At 53.3% G+C, this 27,698-nt stretch overlaps 1 protein-coding gene across 1 annotated transcript; it reads right to left on the bottom strand.

Annotated features, from left to right (window-relative positions):
- Positions 1 to 101: 101 nt before the first annotated feature.
- On the bottom strand, positions 102 to 26,504 carry POU2F3 (POU class 2 homeobox 3). The gene is made up of 11 exons (XM_075547841.1): positions 26,385 to 26,504; positions 22,693 to 22,797; positions 21,232 to 21,334; positions 18,735 to 18,817; positions 15,938 to 16,120; positions 15,423 to 15,564; positions 14,043 to 14,179; positions 11,697 to 11,858; positions 3,672 to 3,738; positions 2,043 to 2,178; positions 102 to 1,105 (listed from the first exon to the last, which is right to left on the bottom strand). The coding sequence occupies exons 1-11, from the start codon at positions 26,502 to 26,504 to the stop codon at positions 1,066 to 1,068; spliced, it is 1,278 nt and encodes a 425-aa protein (XP_075403956.1). The 3' UTR covers positions 102 to 1,065.
- Positions 26,505 to 27,698: the final 1,194 nt, after the last annotated feature.

Below are 27,698 nucleotides of genomic sequence, written 5' to 3'. Positions count from 1 at the left end.
TAGCACGGCATTTCACACCTGGCTATTTTTCCTTTCTTTTTAAAAAAGAAGATGAAATATGACAGAGACATCTTTAAAATTCACACCTGAGTTACACATGTTGCTGAGAAAACTCCACACGAAGGACAAAAGAACAGAATACAAAAACAGGACAGGGTCAGATATACACACAAGAATTTGCCACCACGACTGTTGTGTTTGTTTGCTTTTGGCGTCTCCCTTTTGCAGCCAGGAGATGGACACAGGGCTGGACTGAGAGAAGTGAGTAGACACAGGAACATCACATGGGCTCCTAAGGTCTGGAGCAGAGGTGAGCAGAAAGGACACTGATGGACACAGAACCGTGGCCCGGGGACCAAGCCTGTCCCCGGCTTCTATAAAGAGGAAGGAACTTGGAGAATGCAGAAGTGAGTGGATTTCATTCTACAGGAGGGAGCGGCGGGGGTGGATAGGAGTTAACGAGAAAATAAGGTAAAAGGAAGATTTGGTCAGAAAACTCTGATGAATAGGGAAAACAAGCAAGGCTTTGGTGGAGACATCAGATCATCAAATTCCAATCTTTTCACAGATTTTGGAATTAGTTCTGGGATTGTCAGCAAGTTCAGAGCCCACACCATCCTTTCCCTCTCTGGTAGTTTGGCACACCAGACCAATGGCTGTCCCCAGAAGCCCCCAGGTGAGTGGAAGAGCAATGGCCAAGAAGTCCTTGCTCTGAAGGACTCTTGCCAGAGGGAAGCGTCTATAACATTTGGAACTAGAAGTCAAGGGCACTGGCGAGGAAGGTAAAAAGGGTAAAGTCCTAGGAGGGGGGCATATATTTCAAGAGCAAGAAGAGTCAGCGCATGGTTCAATCACAGTTTGGATCTTGAGGGGCTGGGGTGGGGATGCTTGCTCCTGAAGAAGGCCAGAGCGGGGGTTCAGTGGCAGTGGAGAATCTCCTCTCCTCTCCTCTCTTCTCTTCTCCTCTCCTCTCCTGAAAGCCAACTGTCTGTCGGATGAAGGCACGCCTCCCTGCCTTCCCGGCGCGGAGGAACGGTCGAGGTGGATAGGAAAACCTCTCTGGTCTCAGTGGAGGTAGGTGGGATGATTCCATCGATACCAAGATCTAGAAGGAAGGAAGGAAACCAACCAGTGAGTGGAACAGCTAGTGAGGCCATTGAGAAGGCGGGACTGGGGAGAGCAGAGTCCTGCCCTGGAGTTCCTTTGGGGAGTGATGACATGATCCTGGAATGGGGAGTGGTAAAGGCTGTAGCAACCTTGTGAAGGTGCTGAAATCCATGGAATTGTACACTTTAAATGGGGAGAAGGGGGTTTTGGAAAGTGAATTAAGCCTCAGACTACTTGGTTTGAAAGCTCCTCCTGTCTATGATTTCCTCTTTTCTGGGTGCAGGTGTCCATCAGTTATTCAATAGGAGCTGCTGCATCGCTGGGCTTAGTTTGGGCAAACACGTTCTCTCCATCAAGCCCAGCGCTTTCACTGACTGCCTTTCTTTCTAAAGCTGTGTGTCTCTGACGCGGGGCAGGCACTCCAGGCATCAGCTCTGAGCGTGTTGGCGAGGGCAGCAGGGTTGGCTCCCGAGCCAGGCCCAGCAGCTGCTTCCCCAGCTTCCTCTGGCTGGGTTTGCTCCGCTGTGGGCTCAGGACTGTCTTTGTGCTTAAACTCTGGGCTCACTTCAGAGCCTCCTGGAGAACCGAGTTTCTGGCCTAGAGTGCAGCCCTCCAAAGCCCAGGGAAGGACTGGCCCTTTCTACTAGCTGTGTTTGGAAATTTCCACCCTCAAAGTAAGGATGGAAATTTTGGATTTGTAGACATCAGCTCCTTGCCAGGACGGCTCACTGCCTGGAGCTTCTTATTTAAATCCCCACTCCCCGGGGATGCAGTCCAGGGCCTGACTGCCCACTCAGCCCTCCATGACACCCTTATGCCCTCCACCCTGCAAGGAGCTCTCTTTCCCAAGTATTGGCTCAGCTTTGCATGTGACCCTTGTCCCTGCCGGGCTGGCCGCTGGACTGGCCCGCTCCCCGTGCCCCCGTCTTACTTACCCTGAAGAGTTAAAGCTGGAGGAGGCGTTGACTGGGGCCTTGGAGTTGTTTTGAGGTGCAGTGGGGCTGCTGGCGTGGAGTGCTGAGCCGGGAGACGAAGGCCGGCTGTTGTTCCCAGGGGAACAGGAGGATGTGACTGAGGACAAGGAGAGGCAAACACAAGGGGAAAGAATGCTGCTGGCTCCTGGGACCTCATGACCCAGCCGCACTGCAGACACTTGAGTTCCGTGGGGCAGCCCCGAAGGGAGCTCACCCTGTCCCTCTCCCCACCCACTGGTCCACTTCCAACCATGTAACCCTCCTTGAGGCTGCGGCACCCAGGGGCTCTCTTCACAATTCTCTCTCTTTCTTCCTCTCTCCCCCTCAGGCCCTAGAGAGTGGTGTGGCTGGTTCTGCAGGTCCAAGGCTTGCCAAACACAAGAAGGAGGCATGCCAAGATCATCCTACTCCGGGACACACCCTAGGTTGGGCACATGCAGCCCCAGACCACGAAGTGGGAGGGGAACGGAGACAAGAAGCTAGGAAGGGAAGCAAGGAAGAAGGATGGCGCAGAGCCAGCCTTGCCAGCTCTCTGTCTCCACAGGGGGAGGGTGGGGGGGGGGCACTTAGTTCTCTCTCTGCACTGGTCTGCTAGCAAGACCTCTGAACCAGGTGGGGAGGACACCTGAGTCCGGGTCCCAGGTCATCACTCAGCAGCTGTGACCTGTGGCCTCTTCCCTCATAGCCCTTTGTTCCTCTCTAGCAGGGGTGGGGCACAGCTGGCCCCAGGACTGAAAGCCCCTCCATGTCATCAATACCAGCGAGTGGTCACGCCTCACCAGAGACAAGCAGTCCCAGCCATCCCACCAGGGGTGACCTAATTAAATGCTTGCCCAGCATGGCCCACAGAATGATGCTAAAATATCTAACGGTCCCTGGCAGCAAAGGTCCCCCACCCCGAGCTCTATAACAATGGCACATGTGGGTTCAACTGACGTGCTGCGCTGAGGGGTCCCCGTGTTCCGTGAGTAACCAGCGCTGCTTCCGGCTCCTAGCCGTGCGGGTGTGCAGAGTGGAGCTGCCCTCCATCGGCTTCTCCGGATGGGGGCCTTTCCAAAGCACATTGCCAGGCCTTCTTGCTGCGGCACTATGAGATGGATTTGGACACTACCCCTTTTGTCATAGCCGAGTGCAGGTCCCTGGAGGCCCCCAAGGACCTTGGCTCCATGGGCAGGGTGACATATAATTTACTGCCCAAAGGAAGTCACTTCGAAGAGTCCATTGTTCTCTATCAGGACACGAGGCCGGCACTAGGTCTTTCTCTGGGGCGTACCCACATCGATGGTCAGCCCAGCCAGCTCCACAAAGCGTTGCAGGCACTTAGTGAAAAGCAGAGCTCGCGAGCAAATTGAAGTAGAGGATCCCAGTCTTCGGCAGCCTCTCTGCCATAGAACTCAGTGGGGAGTGCTTAATGCACTCCATGGACAGGGCTCTCTAGGCACCCTTTCCTTCCCAGCATGGATGGCCATGTCCTCTGAAGCAAAGGGAGGGAATGCTGCCTTAGGGACAGGCCCTCTCCCTTGGGTCGGCAATCTCGTTATCGCCAAGGCAGCCTCATACGGTAGTGCCAAGGCTCAGTTTAAAACTTACCTGTTCCAGGCATGGTGTTGTGGATAGGAGGGACAGAAAGCGGGCCCAGTGACCCCGAGGGAGAGACCTGGAAAAGCAACAGAAACTTGTAAATGCCCACTGGTCCTTGTTCTCCAGTCCCGGACCCCTGACCCAGGTTGCTGAGCCCCCTGAGAGCCACATCGCCCCACTGTCCATGCTTTCTCATCAAGGCCTCTGGGCCAGCTGGATTCTTCTGGCTCCCAGGGAAAGCTGCTTGTTGTAGGGTATTGCCCCCACCCTGAATAGGGGGGGTCAAAGAACATGGCCTCTGCTTGGGGAAAAAGGGAGGCCCAGCTCTAAGGGTCCTGTTTGAGACTTTCCTAGCCGATTGCTAGCTGGGCCCCGGCCTTCTCCAGAGAGAACCAACTGGAGGAACTTAACTTTGGTCTCTGTACGTTTTAATTTTGCCGCACGGTATCATCAACTAAGATGAGGAGGAGACCTAAAATCATGAAGTCCAACCACCCCAGGCAGTTCAGGACACCCCTGCCAGCACCCACCAACCCCCCTTCAAGGTGTGATTAAAAGGATGATGGGCTTTGAGCCCCATACATCTAAGAGGGAGACCTGGCTCCACCACCAACTACCTGCACGGCTTTGGCCAAGCTACGGAGCCCGCTGAGATTTGGTGTTTTCATGCATAAACCAGCAGGCATGTGCATCGCCCTTCTATTTTCTTTTAATTATGCTTTAATGAGACACTATCCATAAAGCTTCCAACCCCATACCAGGTGCAAAGTTCCAGCTTAGTCAGTACTCCCCCTCTCCCTTCCTTCTGGAGGCAGCTGTCTGGGACTGCCCGGCTCTGGAAGCTACCACACTCTTCCTCTGCGCTGAAGACTGCACCCTGCTCTCCCCCTTCTTCTCCTGGATCAATGTTTGGAAAGGAAATTCCGCTGGGCGCTACCCCTCACCCCACACAGGCAGCTTGGAACAGTTTAGCTTCACAGGATGCGGCCTGCGTTTGTTTGATCAGCAGTGGTTAGCTTCTTCCCTTTCACAAGGAGCCTCCTCAGCAGCCGGGGGCCATGGAGGGTGGAGATGGGAGGGTGGGGCGTCCAGGGAAGGGTGGCGGGTGGTAGATGATATCAATAATCTCTGTCTTCTCCTCCTCCTCCTCTGCCCGAGGCCACACCCAAGACACTTGTTGTTTTTAAATAAGGAATTTAGTCATTGACCAGCTTCCTGGGTTTCCTTCCAGAGGCTGGCCGGCTATGCCCAAGCAAGTGTACATACACACAAATACGCCTTTTCCTGTTTTTGTTTGTTCTTTTTGTTTTTCCGTGTGTGTGTGTGTTTAATATAAATGACTACCTTGTGCCCACACAGAGCTGCACTGTTTTGCTCTTTCACTCCCTTATCTGTTTAACTATGTGCCTGGGACATCATTTTAGATCAGAAGCTGGAGAAACTATGGACAACCGCCAAAGCGCGTGAGACTTGAGAAGACAGGGCGGGAAACCTTTTCTCTTTGGGACTCAGGTGAGGCCACCAAGCGTCAAGGTAATGAAAGAAGGAGCCAGCGGCTTGCCAGGCTCCCCATGGCCCACTCTTCGGGTCCTTCATGAGTCCACAGGAAGTCCTGGTGGGATCGTGTATTGAATGCCTGGCTCCCCAACCCCTCTGGGGGTTCCTCAGGGGCAGGAGATTGCCCTGCATCCCCAACACCTACCAAGGACCCCAAACCTTGCCAGGTGCTCAGTACACCCGTGCTGCAAGAACCATGCATGACAAGAAATGAAGCTCTTTCCTGGCTCCCTCCCACCTCCCACCATTTCTCTCCAGTGGAAGTCCCGGGTTGGGATTGAACAAAAACAAGGATCTCCCTTCCCACTGAATGGTCACCAGTTTGGGGATAAAAGGGGCTATCTTCCCGAAAGCCTATGCTAAACGAAAATTAGCTCTCCCTGCCACAATAAAGGTTGGAAAGAAATCAAGCACACTAAAGACACCTATGGGAAAATCCAAACTGAGCATGCGCAGACGAGGCACCAGCGACATGACATCACACAGGTGCACTTAAACTCAGCCAATGAGGGCCCCAGCTAGTCCCTCCACCAGGCCCCTCCAGTAATGCAGGCGGGGATAAAGGCAGGCCCCGCAGCCGCACTGGAGCTTGGTCTCTGCCGATTCTCCTGCTTGTGGTCCATGTGCTTTTCCGAGCTCTGTGGCAATGGCTTTTTCAGTGGCGAGCTCCTGAGGGGGGTCCGTGTGGCCTTGCACATGTACTTTTTGAGACTGTAATACCTGAAACTTTCCTTTCCCTCATCAAAATCACTTGGATTTACAAAAGTGCTTCTGCTGCCTGAATTCTTTCGGTGTTGCGATGCAAGAACCGAGGCAAACCACCCCAGAAACCTAACCCATCTGCTCTAAACAAAGCCCCATCTCTAAAGGTGTCAAGGCTCTTAGGATCCCGCTCACCTCCGTAACATAGCCTCCACTGCCTGCATCATCCAGCCCAGGCCTCTGCAGCCCCTCTCACCACCAGGGTTCCCGCCCAGTCCTCCTGCCATGTAGCCTCGGGGCCTTCTGACCCAAGGATGTCCTCTGCCGAGAATGCTCCATAGTCATTCTCTGCCTCCCCTGACTGAGACCCTTTCCCCACTGATGTCTGCTTGCTCTTCTGGTGTCATTTCAAAGGTCATCCCTCAGAGAAGCGCTGGACCCTGAAGACTAGATTAGGCCACTCCAATACCTGTGTGTCTCCTCTGAACCTTTCCTCACAAATAACATGTTTAATGCACCATCTCCTGACAAGGCTACAGGGATCACATGAGTCGTGGATACCAGGGTCTCCCTGGTTCCAAGCACATAGTGGGTGTTCAGGAAATGGTGAGAAAAGAAATGAATACACGGCTACCATGTTGTCCCTAACTTGGACTTTGCAATGGTGCCTCCTCACAGCATTGAGGCTAATTTAGCATCCATGGCCATCGTGATCCAGCCTCTACAAATCACTCTCAAACCCTTGATTCAACCCAGACTGAAATGCTCACGAATCCCCCAGCACATCCTGCTGTCTTATAAGGCTCTGCCTTTCCACAGATGGTTCTCTCCGCCTGGCATGCTGCTCTTCTTGCAAACTCCTACTTTGCGCAAAGCCTCAAGGTCAGCCCTCCGTGGCCCCTGCTCATGTAGATGTCTTTATCAGTGTTCCCAAAGCACTCCTACCATGGGGCTCCTCCCGGTCCAGCACCCGCCACATCTACTTGACTGCAGGTTTGAGACCTTCTGGATTCTCTTCCTTTGCTCATCGCCTGTGGTATGTACATTATCTGGTGTCAATTTGAGAGGATTAAGAGGGAAGGGGTGGAGTTTAGCCTGTCAATCAAGTGCAGCTCGATGACCTCATTTGGAGGCGCTAAGGAGATACACAGTTCTCTTGAGGGGAGACACAGGCTGGCTCCCTGGGAGACATTGCAGCTGACAAGACACATGGAATTACGCTAGTGCCCTGAGCTGGAGGAGCCTTATGGAGACCCCAGTCAGCGCTGAGATGCTTACACTACCACTGGATCCACAAGACCCCCCCACCCACTGGCCTGTGATCTTCCTGCATTCAGTGTCATTGCATGTGTTTTGTGAGTCTGAAGAGGACTTTATAGATTGGTATGGGTTAATATCAGACTTACGGACTTGATCTGGACTGGGCTGGGATGGTTTCTTAATGTACGATTAGTCTTTATTTAAAGCTCTTTCTTATATAAGTCTCCCTGGATTTGGGTCTCTAGTCCACCCAGACTAACACATCCCCTGCAATGCTGGTATTCCCTAGGGCTCAGACTTGGACTTTCTTCTACTTTTCTACACAAAGTCCAAAGGGGAGCGTCTCCTCTCCCAGCATTTCAACTACCCGATGTGTCTGCCTGTGAAGTCCAGTCTATATCTCTATCTCTCCTGACCTTGCGACTCCTGATTCCCAGCATCCCATCTGAGTGTTCTGCAGGCTTCATGATCCATCCTAATGATACAAAGAGCTGAACGATCACCTTGTCCTACTCCCAAACCAGCTCCTCCTCGGCTTTTGCTTGGTCCATAGATGGCATCACTCCCCAGTGATGGCATCAGCTTGGCCTAAGGGCTGAGAGTCACTCCAGATCAGGGGTGGGGAATGCCTGGCTAAAGGGCCATCTCAGGACCATGAAACCATCAATACCAGCTAACAGCACACACTCACCAAAGAGAAGCAGTTTGAAGTGCGGCTGATGTGACAAACATTAAAATAGTCCTTGGCAGAAAAAAGGTTCTCTCCTTCCTACCCCCACCCTAGCTCTGGATCCTTCTCTTCCCTTCATTGCTCTCCCTACTCCCACCCAAACTCCAACTCACTGGCCAACACCAAGACCAAAGACCTTTACCTTCTCATTCTCTCTTGAAACTCGCCCATCCTCCTCATCCCTACCACAAGACTTGGTTTCTGCCCTGATCATTTCTCTCCTAAATAACTGCAGTCGGACCCTAACTGGTCTCTCCAGGAAACGTGTGCCTCTCCAGTCCATCCTCTGTACAGTCACAGGGGTCCTTCTGAAATACGACTCTCAGCATGTCAGTGCTCTGCTTCAGCGTCCTCCGGTGATTCCCTGGGGCTGCCAAGTTCCTTAGCACTGCACACCCTCCTTCACCGGTGGGACTTCCCTGCTACCCCGGCCAGCTCTTCCTTTGCATATTCTTCTGCATGAAACCGCTTGCTGGCCCTTGCAAGTGCTCTGTCTGCTCCTTGCTCCAGAGCACGGTCCTCATCCTCAACTCTACTGAGAATCCCTCCCTCTGGACCTCTCCCTGGCTCCGTGTCCTCTTAGACTCAGCTCAGGTATTAATGATCTCCTTGGGGAAGCCTTCCCTAACTACCACCACCCCGGGTCCGTGAGTCGTTGCTTGCAATCTCTCCTGTAAAAATCATCATGTTTATCATTTATTTGTTTGTCTCTCTCTTTTGTTAGGCTAGGCGGTGAGGTCCTAGGGGAACGGGGAACAAATATTATTTTTCTTTTTATCCCCAGAACTTGAAATAAAATCCAACAGATGCTATCCCATCTCCCATGAGTCGATTCCAACTTATAGCAACCTTTAAGAAAACCGAACTGCCCCGGAGTGCTTCCAAGGATAGAAAGCTTTCCGGAAGTAGGCTGCCAACCTTCCACCCAAGGGATCACTGGTTGGTTAAAACCATCAACCTTTAGGGTAGCAGCTGAGGGCTTAACCACTGTGCTACCACAGCTCCTTCAATATCAATGAACAATGCATAGGGTTAGGACACACTTACGCCCTACTTCTAATGAGAGCGAATTACACCATCCTGTGTGTTTCTGAAGGGGTTCTTGGGTGTTGAAAATGTCTAAAGCTGCTAACCCAAAGGTGAGAGGTTCAAGTCCACCTAGGGATGCCTCCGGGAAAATGCCTGGAGATCTGCTTTCCAAAAGCGAGTCACTGCAAGCCCCGTGGAGCACAGGTCTATGGGCAGACATGGGTTGCCAGGACCTGGAATCGACTCTGTGGCAACTGGCTGGTTTGGGTTTTGAGAGTAGGAAGGCTTGGGCACAATGCCATGGCCCCAACTCCCTTAACCTTCAACCCTCCTACGGTGGAGGAGCGCCTCTTCAAGATTTCCCACTCCTCAAACTGTGGTCTCTCTGGAACGCCAAATTCTCAGCCCCAAGTGAACACAGAATCACAGGTACAACTGTGGACTTGGCATTTCCTCTTGGACGTCTACTCGATCTCTTCATTGTAGTCGGACAGATCGTTCATTTCTTCCCTTGAGCTGGTGCTTCCTGCAGAGCTTGTCAGCTCACACGGTGGCAATGCCTTCCAATCAAGTTGCTCGGGCAAAGTTCCTCACGTCACCGTGAGCTCATTTCTCATCCTGCGTGCCTGATCTTTCAGCACATCTGGCTAGCCCCTCGTTGACATATATCCAGAATGCAACCACTTTTCCTTGCCACCACTGCCACCACGCTGTCCCCAGCCACTGCCACCCTCAGCCTGATTACTGTCATCCTCCCAGCTAGGCTCTCTGCTTCCACGGACTTTCCACACCACAACCAAGGTAGCCAGACCACTCTTCAGTGTTCAGAGATCTCCAGTGGCTGCACTTCTCTCAGGCTGGGGTCCTTTCAAGATCTTGTCTAACCAGGTCCCTGTTACTTCTCTCTCTCCTGTCTTCACTCTGCCCCACAGCACTGACGTCCTGGCTGTTCACACCGGGACCATGCCCGGTCTTTTCACTCACTGCAATGGACGGACGATTGCGTACAGACGGCTCTTCTAACTGTAACCTGTGTTACTCCCATCAAGCCTTCTTTCCTGCTGCATCCGGGTAAGGAAGTGGGGGAAGGTACTGGGTGGGTTATACGATTCAGCTCGTTAACAACAGGGCCCATTGTGACTGCCATCCTGCTGGGTATAAAATGAGTCATGGAAGAAGCTGGAAAGGGAGGGACTTTTTTTTTTTGACCAGTAATGGGGAACAACCAGGAGCGGAGCGTGTCCTTTGGGTCCCAAGATTCCTGTGCACGGAGCCCCCTTAGTCCAGGAGACAGATATGGCACCAGAGTAACAGAGCCAGAACATGTCACAGAGCAGTAGACTTAGCTCACAGAGCAAGCAAAGGCTGAGTGCTTGGGGTAGGAGGCTGCCTTGTGGAGTGGAGTGGGCACTTAATTGGGGTTTTGCTGACCCACGGAGTCATAGCTGAGAGCCTTCATGTGGAGGTTTATATCAGAGTGGCATGCCCTTTGGGCATTCCCTATAAAAGCTTTGTAACCCTACCCAAGCAGGTCAGAGGCCAGGCCAAGAGGGTGAGGGCCAGAGAGAGGCCTGCCTGGCAGAGAAGAGACTGCCCTAACTGAACAGCTGCATCCTGAGCATGTCTCACCTGGCTCGTAACCCGTTCACTTCCCTCATTGTGAGTGTCGTCTGTGGACTCCGTACGGCCATGGTCATGAATGATAGAGCCCCGCAGAACATGCCGTGGAAGACAGATCGGTGCGAGTACAGTGCGCTGTCGGAGACAGAGCACTTGCCAATCGCCATGCTGGGAACACGCTTCCCCTAGACACGCACACACTCTATTTCTTTGTAACACTTAGATCTCTGTTCTGATGTTGCCAGTGGAGGTGTCCTCTCTGAACCCCTATTTTAAAAGCACCTCTCCATCTCATTTCCTACCCACTTAAGCTTCTTTTGGTCTTTACATTACAGGAAGCCCCCGGATTCTAAATGAGTTTTTATTTTTTCATCATGAGAATGTTTTACTTTAATGCTGCCTTTGTTGGTAATTACATATTTCTTTTTTTTAATCATTTTATTGGGGGCTCATACAACTCTTACATACATACACCAATTGTGTAAAGCTCATTTGTACATTCATTGCCCTCATCATTCTCAAAACATTTGCTCTCCACTTAAGCCCCTGCCATCAGCCCCTCATTTTCCCCCTCCCTCCCCACTCCCTCCCATGAACCCTGGATAATTCATAAATTATTATTCTGTCATATCTTACACTGTCCGACGTCTCCCTTCACCCACTTTTCGGTGGTCCGTCCCCCAGGGAGGATAATGTAGATCCTGAGTTTTGCTCTTACATCTACCTTTAAGCCAAGTTAGTCACAACACTTAGGTATGGTTCACCTCTAACAACACTTGGACCAGTGTTTGTCATATAGTGTACAAAACTTTCTATTCATAACAGAATTAAGAAAACACGTGTACCTGCGTGCACGACAGCATTGTGAACATGATGTAATAACAATGTTTTGATGCGTGCAGCAAAGTAGCGCCCGTTTGTTATTAGAAACCACCGCCTGGACCTCGACTTGGCCAGGAGTTGGTTTGTAACTACAGGTCACACCAAGTTGGACATTTGCTTATCCATCTTATATGCGGCCTTGACACGAATGTGCTGCCTGCGGCCCTCAAACCTCCAGCCCCCACCTTCTCCCCAGGCAGCAGCCCCTCCGCCCCCCAGGCACTGCTTTTCCCAGCACGTGGCAGGTCGCTCACCAGCCGGGAGTTGTAGATGGGTGATTTGATGGGTGTGGGCACGGGACAGTTGATGCGCTTCTCTTTTTGGCGCCGGTTACAGAACCAGACCCTCACCACCTCCTTCTCCATGGATAGCTGCTCTGCAATCATAGAGATCTCCTCGGAGCTGGGCTTGGGGTTCTATGGAGAGAGGGGAACCATCAGGAAGAAGGGTGCGTGGGACAGATGCTTCAAGGAAGCTGACAGAACAAGTGATGGGCCAAAGGCTTTAGGGTTGCATAGCCCTGGGATGCAGGTGTCCTTAGAATCCCGGTGGCATGGTGGGATGTATGCGTTGGGCTGCTAACTGCAAGGTCAGCAGTCGGGAACCACCGCCACTCCCTGGGAGAAAGACAGGGATTTCTACTCATAAACCATCACAGTCTCAGAAACACACAACGGGCAATTCTACCCTGTCTATGGGGTCACTATGAGCTGGTAGTGAGTTGAGTGACTGTGTGTCCTCAGGAAACTTTCTTAACCTCTCCAAGGCCAAATTTCATCATTCTTAGGGTATGAATCATAAGGCCTACCATGCAGGCTAAAATGAGAAAGTATACATAAACCAGTAGACACAGGCCTGCCACAGAAGAAAGGTTCCACGAATGGAGATCTCTCTTCTCCCACTCCTTTTCCATCAGAAGCAGCTCTGAAGACGGAAACCCTGCTGGGTGATGCGGGCCAACCAGAATCCCCAGGGGTCACACACTCATCTGTATTTCTCCCTCATAACCTGTCTCCTTTGGCATTTCTTCCCAGCCTCCCTGGTGGCATGGTGGTTACACATCAGGCTACAGTCTCCAAGGTCGGTAGCTCGGAAACCACCAGCCAGGTTTGAGGAAAAACGATGGAGCTTTCTACTCCCGTGAACAGTTAGTCTCAGAAACTCACAGGTGCAGTTCGAGTAGGCATTGACTCGATGGCAGTGAGTTGGGGTTTGGTTTTCCTCATCAAAATAGGAAGTGGTTTAGTGAACAAGACACAGTCCCAAGACTGTGGACCATATCAATGCAGAATAGAATGGTGCCATGCCTCTGTCCTGACCCTTCTCCTCCCCCACCCTCCTCTTCCACGTAATGTTGCTGCTCTGATCAACTTCATCAGAAGGAAAAGCCAGCATTGATCAGGCTGCTAAGCAGGCCAGGTAACTAACCACAAGATCGGCAGTTCAAAACTACCAGAGGCTCCATGGGAGAAAGAAGGCTTCCTACTCCCATAGAGTTCGTCTTGTTGTGGTAATGATTGTACGACTCTTCTTGATATGGTTGAAGGACTGAATTGTCTGATATATGGATTATGTCCCAATAGAATTATTTTAAAGAATAAAGTGTTCACTAAAAAAAACAAGTTCGTGTTGGAAACTCACAGGTGCAGCTGTACCCTGTCCTACAGGATCACGCTGAGCCACATCGACTCGAGGGCAGAGTTTGGTTTGGTTTATCTATCAGCCAGGTACGCGGAGGGCCCTCCTGCAGTCTGCAGCCTGGGGCCCACACGGCCGGACTAAGCCGGATTAGATTCCCAGTTTTTTGGGAATCTGTCATAAGGGTGGAGGCTGTGGGGGCTGGCTCCTCAGGGATCGAGACTAGACGCTGTTTAGACTACACCGTACTCCCCTCCTCCTCCCCCAGCTCCTGCAGGGCTCATGGGAGGGATTATTGAGCTTCTACATACTGGTTCAAGAATATGCTTTGGCTACAAGGTATTTTTAAAGTACTTCAAATCTACCAGTGTTTACAGGTGCACCGAGCGCAGGAATCAAAGGAACGGCATTTGCATACTACGAAGAGTGACCTTGAGGCTGTGCCCATTTTTCATCCCGTTTCCTTCCCTCTGGTTTTCAAGTTGCCTCCAATTTGCTCACTTCAAATATAAGACGTGCCTTATAGAAAATAAGGAATTCACCTTATTCCCTCCACCTCAGCTGAACCCTCTTCTGGGACCAGTGAGAAGAACCAAACCGAAAACCAGACTCGCTCCCGAGTCGATGCCAACTCAGAGCGCCTCCATAGGACAGGGCGAACTGCCGCGGTGGGTCCAGGACCCCGTCTGTTTACGGGGCGGAAAGCCCCATCTGTCTCCTGAGTAGGATGTCAGGGCAACAAGGGAGGGAAAGGGTCTCCAGACTGTGATCAAGGGCAGGCTTTGATTCAAGGCCATGCTCAGGGACCTGGGTGCCTGGAGAGGGAGCAGGTTCTGTTTCCTCATCCCACCTCCCGCCCCACAGGGTACCTGTAAGGTGAGGCAGGGCTGGTACCTCAGGGGACCGTGCTGTGACAGACCCTAGGCCCCAGCCTGCCCATCCCACCCAGAGGAGGTACTCACATCATGGAATCGCTTCTCCAGTGTCAGGCGGATGTTGGTCTCAATGCTGGTCCGTTTCTTCCTCTTCCTCCCAAATACTTCACAGAGGGTGGGGTAGGAACTGGCTGTGCTCACAGAGGAATCTGAAGGAGTGGACTCTGCAGGGGCGGGGAGCAAGGAGTTCAGGGATGGGAGCAAGAGGCCAGCACAGGCCCTGCCAGGCCCGACGTGAGGACCCATGACTCTTCTCAGTGGCTTCTGTAGTGGCCTTCTCTGGGTTCAGGCCTTCCGCAGCCCCAGCCGGGGAACAGAGCCCAGCTTCTCCTGGTTGTCCTGGGTAACGATCCTCCAAGACATCACTGTTTGCAGCCAAGGTTCAGGGGTGCCCAGACAGCAGGGTTTTTTTTGGGGGGGAGTGGTTAAGGGGCACAGGCAGTGCTCCTATGAGTGACACTGGGGTATCCGTTTTGTGGAACTATGCCTGCAGTGGAATCCAGGCTGGCATTCTGAGCTTGCAGCCCCTGGCACTTGGTGGGAGCATGTTGGTGCCAAATCCACCTTCCCATCATTGGAGGTATTGGTGCTAAGGCTGTATGAGCCATTGGCAGGGCGGGTCCCGCAGGAAGGACCGGGCACCAGGCTAGAGAGGCAAGCCCCTTTTCTGAAGATGTTAAGATACAATGATTTTTTTTCTCACATACCTCAAGATAAGCTGCCTAAGGGACAGCGTGGGGGCAGGGGGTGGGGGTGGCTTCCCCGTCCTCTCCCGTGTGTCCACGAGGGGGTACTGCCATGAGTGCCACACTCCTGGGTCTATGGACTAGAACTAAGCCCTGGGAACTAGCTGACCCCTTTCTACTTAGAACAGCAGGGCTCAACCTAGTGCTATGTGCTTCCTGCTCTGCAGAAGACTAGCATGGTCTGGAGAGGGTCCCAAGGCCTCTGAGAGCATCTCATGGGCAGAGGCCGGAGCTGCTGTGAAACATCCTTCAATGCCCAGGCCAGTCCCTCCAACCGAGGACTCTCAAGGCCCACGTGCCAATAGTGCCAATGTTTAGCAACGCCGATCCAGATCTATTCCAGATGCCACCTGCTGGGTACGTCTGCTCTTCAGACCCAAAGCTGGTCTCTGGTGAGCTGTCCTGAGGCCTAGGCTGGGCGTACCTTGGGAGGAAATGGACTTGGGAGGCAAGTCTCTTTGGCCACAGCCCTAAAGTTCTGCCACCCAAAGGGCTTTCTCCACAATACAACTGGTGCTTTCACCTCGGCTGGCTGTCGAACTTCTGCTTGGTTAGGGGCTCAGGAGGAGAAAGGGGTATTCAGCTTTTATACACTAGGACCCCATCACTCAACCTTCCTGGGGGGCAGGGGGCTCTGTCGCCTACTTGCCGTGGGGCCTACCTGCGTCATTCAGCCACTTCTCCAGCAGGGGCTTGAGCTTGCACATGTTCTTGAAGCTCAGATTGAGGGCCTCGAACCGGGAAATGGTCGTCTGGCTGAAGTCATTGCCATAGAGCTTGCCCATCGCCAGCCCCACGTCTCCCTGAGCAGTGGATCAGAGCGGCAGGATGTGAGAGACAGACTTGTCCATGTCCACTCCCTGCTCCCACCACACCCAACTAGAACCTTTAAGCACCTTTTGGCTGTTTTCTAAGTCTTTTCCCTAGAAGATGGGAAACTGGCTTTGCTCTCTCCCTAGGCTCTGCGTCGACCAAGTCCATCCCCCTCCCCTTCCCAAGCACTGCCCTCTGTTTGTCTGCTGATGGCTACCTGGCCCTCTGCTCAGGGAACACGGGGACCCCCTGGGTGTGCCTCAAACTCGTCCAGCCACAGGTTGCTCTTGGCCCCAGCATGTGGGAAGGCAGGGCCCCTCTCAGAGAATGCAAATGCCTTCCAGCTGCTTCCCAGAACCACACCTGGGTGAATCCCAGCTTGATGCGCCTCTGCTTGAAGGTCTTGGCAAATTTCTCCAGCTCCTCGAGGTCACTGGGCTCGTCAGCCCCCCCAGAGCTGGACAGATGCTTGGGCACTGGGAGATGCTGGGGTGCTTCCAGGTGGGCTTCTAAAGATGATCCTGGCAGCCCCGGGCGCCCAACAGCCTATGGGAAGCACACACATCTCCAGCAGGTCAAATGGCAGTCGCTGCTGTTCTCCAGCAGTAGGGGCGTGCAGAAAAGAACAGATCCCTGGGGCCAAAGGAAGCCTACTTTTTGAGTGAGGTGAAAGAGGAAACTGCCGTTTCTAGGAAGGTTCCGCAGATACCTAGAGTCGCCGGAGTGGAAACAGTGGGAGCGCAGGGCAGGGAGGTGGCCAAGCTGGGGTGTGATCTCTGACTCACTGACACCAAAGCTCACTTCCTTCTTTTCGTTTTCCACCATAAAAGGAGCTAGGCGAGTTGTTGACAGACTGTAAACCCCCTTCCCGGAGTGGAATAGGGAAAAGGATGTTTGTCCTGCCTGTTCTTTCCCAGGAGGCAGGGGAGCTGACAAGCTCCACAGGTCTCGATTGAAGATAATCACCGCACCACACACCACACGAGAAGAACGGGATGCAAAGGCCGCATTCCAAACGCCAATGGCTGCTACCGGACTCTGCCCATTGGCTTTCAGGAGATCCCTTTTGTGTCTGTCCAGCCAACGCAGGCTAGAACTCTCTCATCCGCCCCTCCTCCTTAGCCCTGAGCCCTGGGGTGGGGGTGGGGGGGCTGATTCTTCCTTTAGGTGATGCTCTTAGGAAAATGCACCCTAACTTAGGCTTCAAGGTGTGCTCTCTGGGGTTGGGGACGAACCCTGTCTTCCCATAAAGAGGCGCTGGTGCCCAGCCTAGGCATCTAGCAGTGTGCTCTGCCCCGGGGCCACTGCCCATGTGGACAACTGGGCTAAGCCCACGCTCCCTCTTCCCCTGCCTCCCTGGACTGGGGGGTGGAGGGGTTCACTTTCCTCCCCCTCTCTCCCAGAAGATTCCGCCTTCCCATTCCGATGGGCACCCTTCAGTTGTAGCAGTTTAGGACAAAAGATTCTGCAGGGTTCAGAAGTTGTTTCCCCCTGCAAAGAACTGAGTCGTTTGAAACCCTCAGGGATTTGAGCCGGGTTTGAGGTCTAAAGTAGACACTCTGGATAGGCTTGATCCACTGGCTCCTTCCCTTGAGAAGTTCTTGCCGAGCTCTCTGCTAGATCTTTCCGGCTCTCCAAGTGTCCGCTTCTCAAACAAAAGACCTCCTCACTAGGTCAAGGCCACAGCCCGAAGCCAATTCCTTATGGACTGGCCCCAGGCTGATTCCTTAGGGATCATCTCAACCCAATTTTCCCCAAATGGACAACAGCACCCCCTGGGGGCATGCATGCTCCCAGGAAGCTGAAAACATACCTACACTTTATCCTGGGTCCTGAGCCATTGTGTGAAAGTTTTCATTGCCAGGGGAGGGACCCTGAGCAATTTTTCTTTTAAGGGGGCGGTAGGCCGAGTATGTTTGGTCTAAGCAATCTCATTGTTCCAGTCTCCCTGCTCCCCTCTTCTACTATGTGAGGATCTATCTTGAGGACGCTCCGATCCTTCCACCTATAAGCCTGTGGTTAGGAAGAGAACAGCCAGGAGCCAGCAGGGTAGCTTAGGGTGCTGGGGTCCCCATTTCACTTAACCACCAGGTGGCACTCTTGCCTTCCCAAGCACCTTCAGTCCCAGAAACCCACGTGGACAGCTCCACCTGGTCCAATGGGGGTTGCTGTGAGTCGGGATCCACTCAATGGCAGGATCCCCAGTGAGCCTGTGAACTGTCCTACAGAGAAGTGGCAGAGTGTGAACTCTGTCCATCTGCACAGAGCCTTCTCCTATAGCAGTGCACAGGGGGACCAGACAGGGGAAGAGAGGCAGCTAGAGTCTGAGGAGCCAGCTCAACTCTACAACGGCCCTGCTCCCACCCACTGCTGGCTTGGCCCCACATGTACCCACTGCAGGAGATATTTCAAATGGGGAGCCTGTAAGAGAGGCCCAGGGGACATTATTGCGTCAGGGCTAGACTTCTTGCCTTCCACGCCCAGGACCTGAGTGTGACTCCCGGCCACTGCATCGTCCGCGCAGCCATGACCTCTCCATCGGAGGGGACTAATGTGTTGCTATGACGCTGAACGGGTTTCAGCAGAACATCCAGACCAAGACAGACTAGGAAAAAAAGGTCTGGTGACTTCTGAAAACCAGCCAATGAGAATCCTAAGGATCATAACACTCTGACCCACAGCCCTCACAGGGCTGCTTCAGGACTGGGTAGCACTTCGTTCTGCTATGTGCAGCGTTGCCATAAATCAGAGCCAACTCAATGGCAGATAGCGAGAGGTTCCGAGGTAAGAGGCAGGGCCCGTGGCCTTGGGGGCTCAGGGTGTAGGCCCAGGAGCATCTCGTTCTTGAGGCCAGAGAGTACGTAGGCATTGCTGAGGGTGTACGTGGGAAGTCAGCTGACCTTGGGCCTGATCAGGGCTGGAGCTGAGTGTCTGCACTGGCATCTCTAGTGAGACCTCCGAGTCTCTGGGTTCTGACGAGGGTTCTACTGCTGTGGTCTGGGTAAATGGCCTCCCCTGACCGGGGCCTGGATTTCGCCAGGTGTCAACAGGGGTAGTCCCCTACTTTTCTCTTTGCCAAGGGAGTGGGAAAAAGACCAAGGAGCTCAACTGTCAGGAGCTGAGAGAGTCCTGAAGGGAACAGGAAGATGAGGTTATTTACCTGGGACGCGAGGCCTGGCCCAGTCTGTGGGAGGAGGAGGCTGTTTTGTTGCTGTGGAAAGGGGAGAAGATTTGGCTGCAGACCTGGGTGGGAGGGAGGGACAAAGACACAAACAAATAAACTCCAGGCCATCTGAGAGACATGCCCTACAACTTCTGAACCATGGAAACTGGCCCGGCTCCTGCCGTCGTAAGCAAGTCCCTCCACACTCTCGAGTCCCATGCAGAGGCCTCACGGGCACTGCCAGGCATTGCCACACACAGGCGGAGGCAGGCGAATCAGACCCAGGATAAACAGAGTATAAACAGCAGGCCCCAAACCAGTCCTTCTGCTTGCCTGCCTGCCCGCCCACCTGGAAAGGTCAAGACAGAACTGCCCTAGGGTCTGATAACCCAGAAGGGCTGGAACAGGGGAGGAAACACAGTGGGTGACTACTGAGAACTCAAGTTGGCACAGGGGGGTTTGACTCTCCTGCAGGACTAGTAGCTGGGGTGTGGCAAGGCAGCACGCAGCCTGTAAAGATAGCAGACTCTGGGACCAGGGCCAGGCAGCTTCAAAGGGCAGTGGGCCATTGGCCAGAGATGCGGGGAAACCAAGATGCTTTGTACGTGGGAGGAGGAGCTGAGCAAGGACAGGACAGGGGTCGGAGCTCTTGGACGCTCTACCTAGTGACGTGGACTCTTAATTTCTCATTACACTGTCTGAGGACCTCCCCCTTCTCATTCTATGGAAACTGCCCAAGAAGGCCTCGCAGGTGGCCAACCTCTCAAGAGGAACACAGCAAGGACCCCTCACTATGCCCACCAGAATGAGGTCATCAGACTCCAATCAATCTGCAGGGCAGGGGCCTTGGGGTGCCTGCTGTCCTTAGGAAGGCTGCTGCCTTTGGCCAACAGAGGCAGGGTTTCATTGTTCCCTTTGACAGGTTCTTATAAGGGGCCCTGAGTCCTAGCAGTAATCCTGAGGTTGCTGTTGAGGGTCCGGAGCCTTTCACACGCAACATCTCAGCTACTCGCCAGGTAGGGTTTTCCCAGTTACTCCAGGAAGCGGGAGCTCTGCCTCGTCAGTGGGCCTACTTCCCAAGGTCACACAGGGGAAGAGTGGTTTTCTTACCAACCGTTTTTTTTAAACTCCAACCTTAAATAGTTCCCGTCCCGGCCCCCCTGCCGCCACTACTTCCCCTCCACATCCTCCCGTGGCCTCCTTGGCAATCGGCCTCTCCAGTCTTCCAGGAATACACAGAATTAATTTTTTCCTTTCCTTTCCTGTGGTTACGATCCACAGCAAGGTCTGAAGTTCTAGCCCCCCAGTTGCTCCCAGGGAGAAAGGTGGGGCTTTCTACTCACGTTGGAGTTCCAATCTTGGAAGCCCGCAGGGCAGTGCTGTTCTGCCCTGCAGGGTTGCCGTGAGTCGGCGCGGACATGATGGCACGGAGTTTGGGTCTTATTTGTCCCTAGCCCAGGAACATGGCGGGGATTGATTTGCCACAGTCAACAATGTAAAGGGGGATTCTGTTATCATTCTCCCTCATCCCCCTCATCCTCGGGCCGTCTCGGAAACCAAAGAGAAAGAATCTACGTTTATCTCAGCCCGGCATTTCCAAAGTCTCTGCTTGGGATGTTGGCAACACACTTGGGAGCGCTATCTTCCCTTGACCCTTTGGGGCTGAGGGGGAGGAGATGGAGAGAGCGCAAGGCAGGGCCGTGTGCTCCTGAAGAGCATGGGCTTGTGCCTGACTGTTCTAGAACATTCTGGTAGATAACCAGAGGCATGAGCTTACTCTTTACCACAGAGCCCCACCGCTGTTGTCTGGGCAAATTGTCTCCCATGTGTCAACAGGGATCGCCCTCTGTCCAGAGGGGTGTGTCCTGCCAACGGTCATGTCAGGAAAACCACTCAGCGGAGCTCCTGCACCTTCTGCTCAAGAAACAGTAGCTATTGTGATCATTACTCTATCAGTTAATGGTCTGGTATAAGCTGGTAGTTAAGTTCCCTGCCCCAAACCAAACCCACTATGAATCGAGTCCACTCCGCCTCACAGTGACGCCGTGGTACACGTTTCCAAGGTCGGAGTCTTTCTGGAAGCAGACTGCCACATTTTCTGCCCGTGGGGTGGCTGCGAGGTTCGAACCACTAACCTTTTGGTTGGCAGGCAGACATTTAACGTCACTGGGCTCCTTTCCTGGAAACCCTCTCCCAGCCTGTAGGTGGCACTGCAGCTCTACCCACACAGAGTCCCAGAGCGGTTTCCAGAGGCCAGTCAGGGGGCCGGTTGAGGAGGGATTTCCAAGGAATTGGGACTTGTCGGGAGTACATTTCCCAAGGAGTTTCTCCTTCCTTGTGTCCCACTCCTCCTTTGTACCAGGCCCTCAGTTCTGTGGAGCTGGAGCAGGAGGCTGGGAGGGGAAGCACAGGAGGAGCCAGCCAGGAGGGGCCGTTCCAGGGTGGCCATGCTGGCCTGCCCCCAGGGGCGAGCTGGCTGCAGGGTCCCCCTTACCTTGCTGCCCGGGCTGGCTCTGAGAGAGCAGGAACTGGGGCACCGACTGTAAGTGGCTAGGAACCAGGACCAGCTGCTGGAGTGGATGCAGGGAAGTCACGTCCTGCATGGGGTGGGGGTGGGTGGAGACAGACATCACTGAATTGATGGGACCCAACCTGGCCCAGGCAGTAGGGCATCTCCAGGCTCAGTGCCTGAGCCCGGTGACATTGGCTGAGGACTCTGTGAGTGCTGGTGGCCAACAGGAAGCAGTTGCTCCCTTCCTCTCCCGACCATTAGGGCTTCTACAGGCCAAGGGCCGGTTAGCATCATGCTGCTACTTAACCCTTGCCTTCTTATTTTGCTTCAGTGAGAACCAGCCCTACTAGATTTGAACATGCTGTTGAGGGTGTAGATTGGATGTCACAGACCTATCAAAAGTTTATATTAGAGATGATATACTACTCCAATTGTGTGTCTCTGCCCCCATTTTTTAAAAAAAGCAAGCCACTTGCTGAGGTTAAAGTCATGCCCTGGGCCTGAATCTTCTCTGGGTGGCTGTGGCATGGGTCATGGGGGAGGGAGCCCAGGGTTCACAGGATGCCAGCCTGATTCAATAGAAAGCCTATTTCTAGCCTTGAATTGTGTGACGTGTGAAGTGCTGAGAAACTGTGAGAGAAAGAAAGAAAGAAAAAAAGAAAGAAAGAAAGAAAGAAAGAAAGAAAGAAAGAAAGTCTATTTTCCCCGAGATTCTCCCACCAGCCCAGGAACTGGGGATCCTAACCCCTGGGCTTGGTGACCTGGGCGGTCCCTGTGATCCAGACCCCGCCCCACCCCACGATTTGTCACCCATCACTCCCTGACCCTTCCCCCCCTCCCAGCCCCTGCTCTGGGCTGTCCCCTCCTCCTTGTACCAGCACTTCTGCTTGTTTGGCCGGCCCACTGGGGACAGAAATGTCCCCAACTCTGGCATTATAGGTGCCTCCTACATGTGGCGGGCGATACCAGGGCCATCTTCTAAGTTCACTGTTTGGCAGCACTGGCTCCCTCCTGGGGAGGGAGCGATGGTTCCATGTTAGGCTGCTAACAGCAAAGTCAGCAGTTCGAAACCACCAGAGCATCAAGGAAGGAAGACAGATGAGGCTTTGTACTCCTGTAGAGAGTGCCTGTCTGGGAAACGTCACGGGGCGGTCCCATCCTGTCCTCAAGGGTGGCTGTGAGTCAGAATGGATTTGAAGGCAGTGAGGGTGGGATTTGGAGCTTGGGCCCTTTTCCCAAGGAACTGGCCTTTTCGAATTCCTAATCAAGCTTTCCCTCTCAGAGGAGTAGGCTTTGTTCCCAAGCCTGACTCCTGGCCGAGCCCCTTTCTGGGGTTCCTCTGGACATACCTGCATGAGCTAAGTGCTAGAGCCTCTGCAGAGGGCTTGAAATAAACCCCCTGGCCCTGAGAGAATGCCGGGGTTCCCTTGAGCTGGCACTTACCCCAGACATCTGGTTTCCGGGCATCATGGTAGGCCCTGGTGGCAGGTGGCATGACCGATGGGCGAGGGCCTGCTGCAGGGAGTCACTGAGGTCCTCGGTTTTAATCTGTAAATTGGAGCAGGGGAAAGTGTCAGTCCTGGTCGCCCTGAGCGGAGAGAAATGGAAACGGAGAGCTCTGCAAGGCGGGCGAGGAGGGTGGCACCCCAGGAAGCCCATGGAGGAGCCTCCTGGCAGTAGGCGGCCCCTGGCAATGTCAGGGTGGGGGACCTATTGAGAATGATGGTGTCTAGCACCTCTGGCTAAGCTGAGCCAGTCCACCGGTAAGAGCCTGCTCTTCCTCCATGAAGTGGGGGAAATCAGGGCACTGAAACACATTTAAAAATAAGGCTTCATGTATGGTCTACTCTGAGATTCTCTGCCCTATGGGGTAGGTGGGGACATGTTGGAATGTGTGCTTTTCTGTATTTACTTCCATTCATGAGATGATTGCGATCCTGAGCACTCTTTAAAACAAAGCAAAACATAAAACTTCATAATGAAGCAAACACTTAGCAACTCTTTCTTGCTCTCCCCTGAATTTTGCATTTGATTTTCCAGGCCCTCAGAAGCCCATCAGTGAACTCCCAGTGTCTGGTCATGGGGATCTAGAGGACCGGCCTCCCCTAGCCTCCGCTTGTTCACCCCCTGGTGTACCCTCTGCGTGCGTCTGCAGCTGGGCCCGTGTAGCTTTGGTGACAGTCCCTGTCTGTCTCCCTACATGTGTGGACACGTCTCCCTTACACTTATGGCCCAAGGGGCCCATGGCTCTTTCCACACTCTCTCCAAGCTCTGCCTTCAGTGAGTGAACAAGCCACCCACCCAGGGGCCTCCCAGGTGTCCAAGGGCAGGGCAGGAAGTTCCTCTGGTGCCCACCCTGCCCCCACCCTCTGGTAGCACCTCAGAGGGGGAGGAGCAGCTAAGTGACTTAGAACTCCTATACAATGGTGAAGAAAGCTGACGGTGCCCGGCTATCAAAAGATAATGCATCTGGGGTCTTAAAAATTTTTTTTTCTGTTTCTAGTAAAATTATATTTTAGAAATGATGGTGAAATAAACATCTTCAAATGAACAAAATTTAGAGTGCTTTTCACCAGCAGACCTTCCTTAAGAGAAATATTTTTAAAATTGTTTTATTAGGGGCTCATTCAACTCTGATCACAATCCATACATATATCAGTTGTGTAAAGCACATTTGTGCATTCATTGCCCTCATCATTCTCAAAACATTTGCTCTCCACTTAAGCCCCTGGCATCAGCTCCTCATGTTTCCCCCTCCTTCCCTGCTACCCACTCCCTCATGAATCCTTGATAATTTATAAATTATTATTTTGTCATATCTTGCCCTGTCTGACGTCTCCCTTCACTCACTTTTCTGCTGTCTGTCTTCCAGGGAAGGGGTCACATGTAGATCCTGTAATCAGTTCCCCCTTTCCAACTCACCCTCCTTCTACCCTCCTATTATTGCCACTCTCACCACTGGTCCTGAAGGGATCATCCACCCTGGATTCTCTGTGTTTCCAGTTCCTATCTGTACCAGTGTACATTCTCTGGTTTAGCCATATTTGTAAGGTAGAATTAGGATCATGATGGTGGGTGGGGGTGGGAGGTGGGAGAAAACATTTAGGAACTAGAGGAAAGTTAAAAAGAACTCCTATACAGTGATATGTTCAGGAGCCCAGGATCCTGGCCACATCATATCAAACCCGTCGCTGAGACCGTCTGGGAGGACTTCGGCTGTGCCATGATTGAGTTGGAAAGCCATGACCATGGAGGTCCGGCTTCAGAACGCGTTTGCTCGTGCCTGGCAGGGTTCGCTAAACTTCATGTCAGCCTGTTGCAGCCATCACCGGGCACTAACAACCACTCAGGTCCCGGCTGACAACTGTCATTGTCCGAAATCCTTGTGGGACACTGGCGCCTGGGCTTACTGAAGATGGTAAGATTCTTCTTGGTGCGACAGTGGGAAAGATGCCCCCCACCGAGTGACACTAGGCCTGAGATAGGAGTTGATGCCCTCTGTCTGGGTGGCTCCTCGTCCCTTGGAGGTGCCATGCATGTTCACGGAGTCTCACGTGTGGTGGGGTAAAGGGAGGGCACATTGACCAGGGTGACCCTGGTCCCAGTTTCAACGGCCTCTGACTTACTATGGAACCTGAAGCAATCACCCGAATGGCACGGGACTCAGTTTTCCCTTCCAGCTTAACATGCAATGGTAAATGCTGTACCACAGTGCTTTTGGGGGCCTCGGCTGGTCCAAGTTGCTGATGTTTCTTTAGGGAAAGCAGATGGAAAGAGCTCCCAGGACCCCTGGCTATAGGAGGGGTGGGGTGGGATAGTCTTTACAAATCTTTGCCCTCTTTTCTCTGCCAGGAACTCTGGAAGCAGAGAAAGGAGGGGTCAAGGAGGGTAGGAGAGCGGTGGGAGGTAGAGCCTGGGGTGGAACGTCACTGTCATGTGGTGAAGAAAAAACGCAGAAGCTAAGGCCAGGGGGGTCAGGAGAGCCCCACTCCTTACCTGCCCAGCCCCTACCTCCCTTCAGCAATTCCTTTTCCCACTTGGCACACCTACTGCGGATAATCCGGTGTCCTAGTTCTGCCCCGATATCCTAGACCCCAGGAAGAAATTTGGTAACAGATTTTTAAAAACTAGATATAGATATAAAGCTGATTTTACAATAGCTACTACCACTTGGAGGGAGACTGGGGGTGGAGGTGGTGGGGATATCCCTTAGCTAGAGCCCACTGGCCAGCCTTCCTTCCCCACCGCTCCCCTCTTGAAGGCAGAGCGGTGAGGCAGGGTGGGGCAATTGGGGAGTGCTGGACAGCGGGGGGCGCTGTGAGCATCGAGGAGCCCCCTTGAAGGCAGGCGGTAGCTGGGACTTGGCCCTGCTCCTGCGCCACCGCCCTGCTGTGGCAGAGGCAGGGCTCCAGGGCGACTCATTATGCGCAATGAAGAGATAAGGCGGTGGGGCTCTGACAGAGCTCAAAAACATGTGCTGTGCCTCCAACCCGGGCCTATCTGTTAGAATCGGTGCCAGGTCTTCCTGCAACACTTCATTTCAGAAACCAGCCCCATCATGAAAGAAACGCGCCCTTTCATCTGCTTCCTGGATCAATTGTCTCCCAAACTCTTTTGGGGGCTCCACGGACCTCCCAGTTCTGCAAATAGTCCCGCGGGGCATGAGTGTGAGTCGGGAGGGGGTTTCGAGTCTGCTTTATTGCCTCCCAGCCCTTTTATTCCCTCAGGCACCCCCCCCCAAATAACCATTCATTCTGTGGGATGTTTTGATGGTGACCCCAAAGAAGACAATCCCTGAGCAAGACAGCAGACTCCCTGCCATCCCGCTTCTTCCCTCTCCCGATGACAAATGTTCCACAAGCTGGGAGTCAGGGCAAGGAGGTCCAACCACAACTCCCATGGCCTCCAGCTACGCCTTCCAGAGGGGCTGAAGCGCCCACTCAAAACAAGCCCTCTCCCAGGTGTGCTAGGGCACAAAATGCGGGCGCCTTTCCAGGCAACGGGGTGTTGGCTGTGGAGCTGGGAAATGCGATAGCAGTGAGCCTTCTGTTGGATCCCACTGGCTTCTAATGTGAGAACCCAGGGCCAATTGGATGGGAACCTGATTTCCTGTCCTTGAGAAAACTCAACCGAACCCACAGCAGGCCTGCGAGCAAGGCCGGCTCCGGGGTCTTCTTGGCAGCTCTTCTCACGCAAGTGGAAGAGGTCTCCAGGCGCCCCTGCTGGTTGACTCTTCCCAGGGGCCACCACCCCATCCTGCGGCCAGCCAGCCACAGCAGGGGATCATCCTGTCCATTTATTAGACAAGCTGCCTTTGTTGGCTCAGGATCTTCTCCACCCACTGAGCTGTGCAAAGGTGTGACCTTGAGTTTTGGGCAGCGAGTAGGGAGGTAAAAAGGTATCCTGTAAGACTAGCTCTTCTAATCCAGTGAACTCCCTGACACTGCCGCCTTTAGAAGGCACTCACCTCCCTGGGAAGGGAGCGAGCCCCTCCTGGGGAGGGGAAAGCCCTTTGGACATTCTCTCCTTGGTTGCACCTCCTAGCCAGGGGTTGGAGGGGCTGGTGTTCACCTTCCCACTGCACAGTGGTCCAGGGAGTTCCTGACGTGGACGTCCCATACAGAAAAGGACTGGCAGAAGGGATCGAGGGATAGCATGCGAGACCACCAGGGATGGGAAAGGGAGTGTGCTGACCCAGATGGACACTTGGGCCTTAGGCTCATGGGATGGGACATGGAGGGCCTGGGGGTCCTCAGCCTTAGCCCCTTCTCCAGTGGCACTTCTCCCATGCTCCTCTCTGGGGGTTGGGGGGCGCAGCCCAACACTAAGGAATATATCACTGGCGGTGGCAATGATCAAAGCTGTTGTCCCAGTTGCATAACTCGTTTGTGGAAAGTGTTTCATAAACATTTCACAAGAAGGAGAATTTCAAAGCATGAACATCTCCCAACCTGCCTTCAATTACAGGCAAGGCTGTTGGCTCCCCCCCCCCACTCCCCTCTTCTCCCCACCCCTCTGCTCTTCTCCCCAGCAGTGAGGAAGAGTTTCTGTTTTGTAACTGATCTCTACAGGGTTGGTGAAAATGTTGCTTGTGAACACATCCTGTGAACAGACTCCTGGCGGTGAAACCAACGGGGCAGGGAGGAAACTCATCTTGGGCAGATCACTCTGAAAGTACCCCCGAGATAGTGGCTGTGTGTTGGCTTGGAGGATGCTCCTTTCTTGGTGGCTCAGGTCCAGAACTACCAGCCCCTTGGATGCCTCTGGCAAGGGCCTGAAGGGATGACTGGTCTGCATTCAAAAAGCCAAACTCACTGTCATCCAGTCGATGCTGACTCATAGCGACCCTATAGGACTGGATACACCTGCCCTGTGGCTTTCTGAGACAGTAACTCTTTACGGGAGTAGAAAGCCCTGTCTCTCTCTCTCAGAGACTGGTGATTTTGAAC

The sequence above is a fragment of the Tenrec ecaudatus genome, chromosome 4 (genome assembly GCF_050624435.1).
Source record: "Tenrec ecaudatus isolate mTenEca1 chromosome 4, mTenEca1.hap1, whole genome shotgun sequence".
Taxonomy (NCBI): domain Eukaryota; kingdom Metazoa; phylum Chordata; class Mammalia; order Afrosoricida; family Tenrecidae; genus Tenrec; species Tenrec ecaudatus.
The sequence above is the reverse complement of the archived record's forward strand: the minus strand, read 5'-3'. Positions and strand labels throughout refer to the sequence as shown.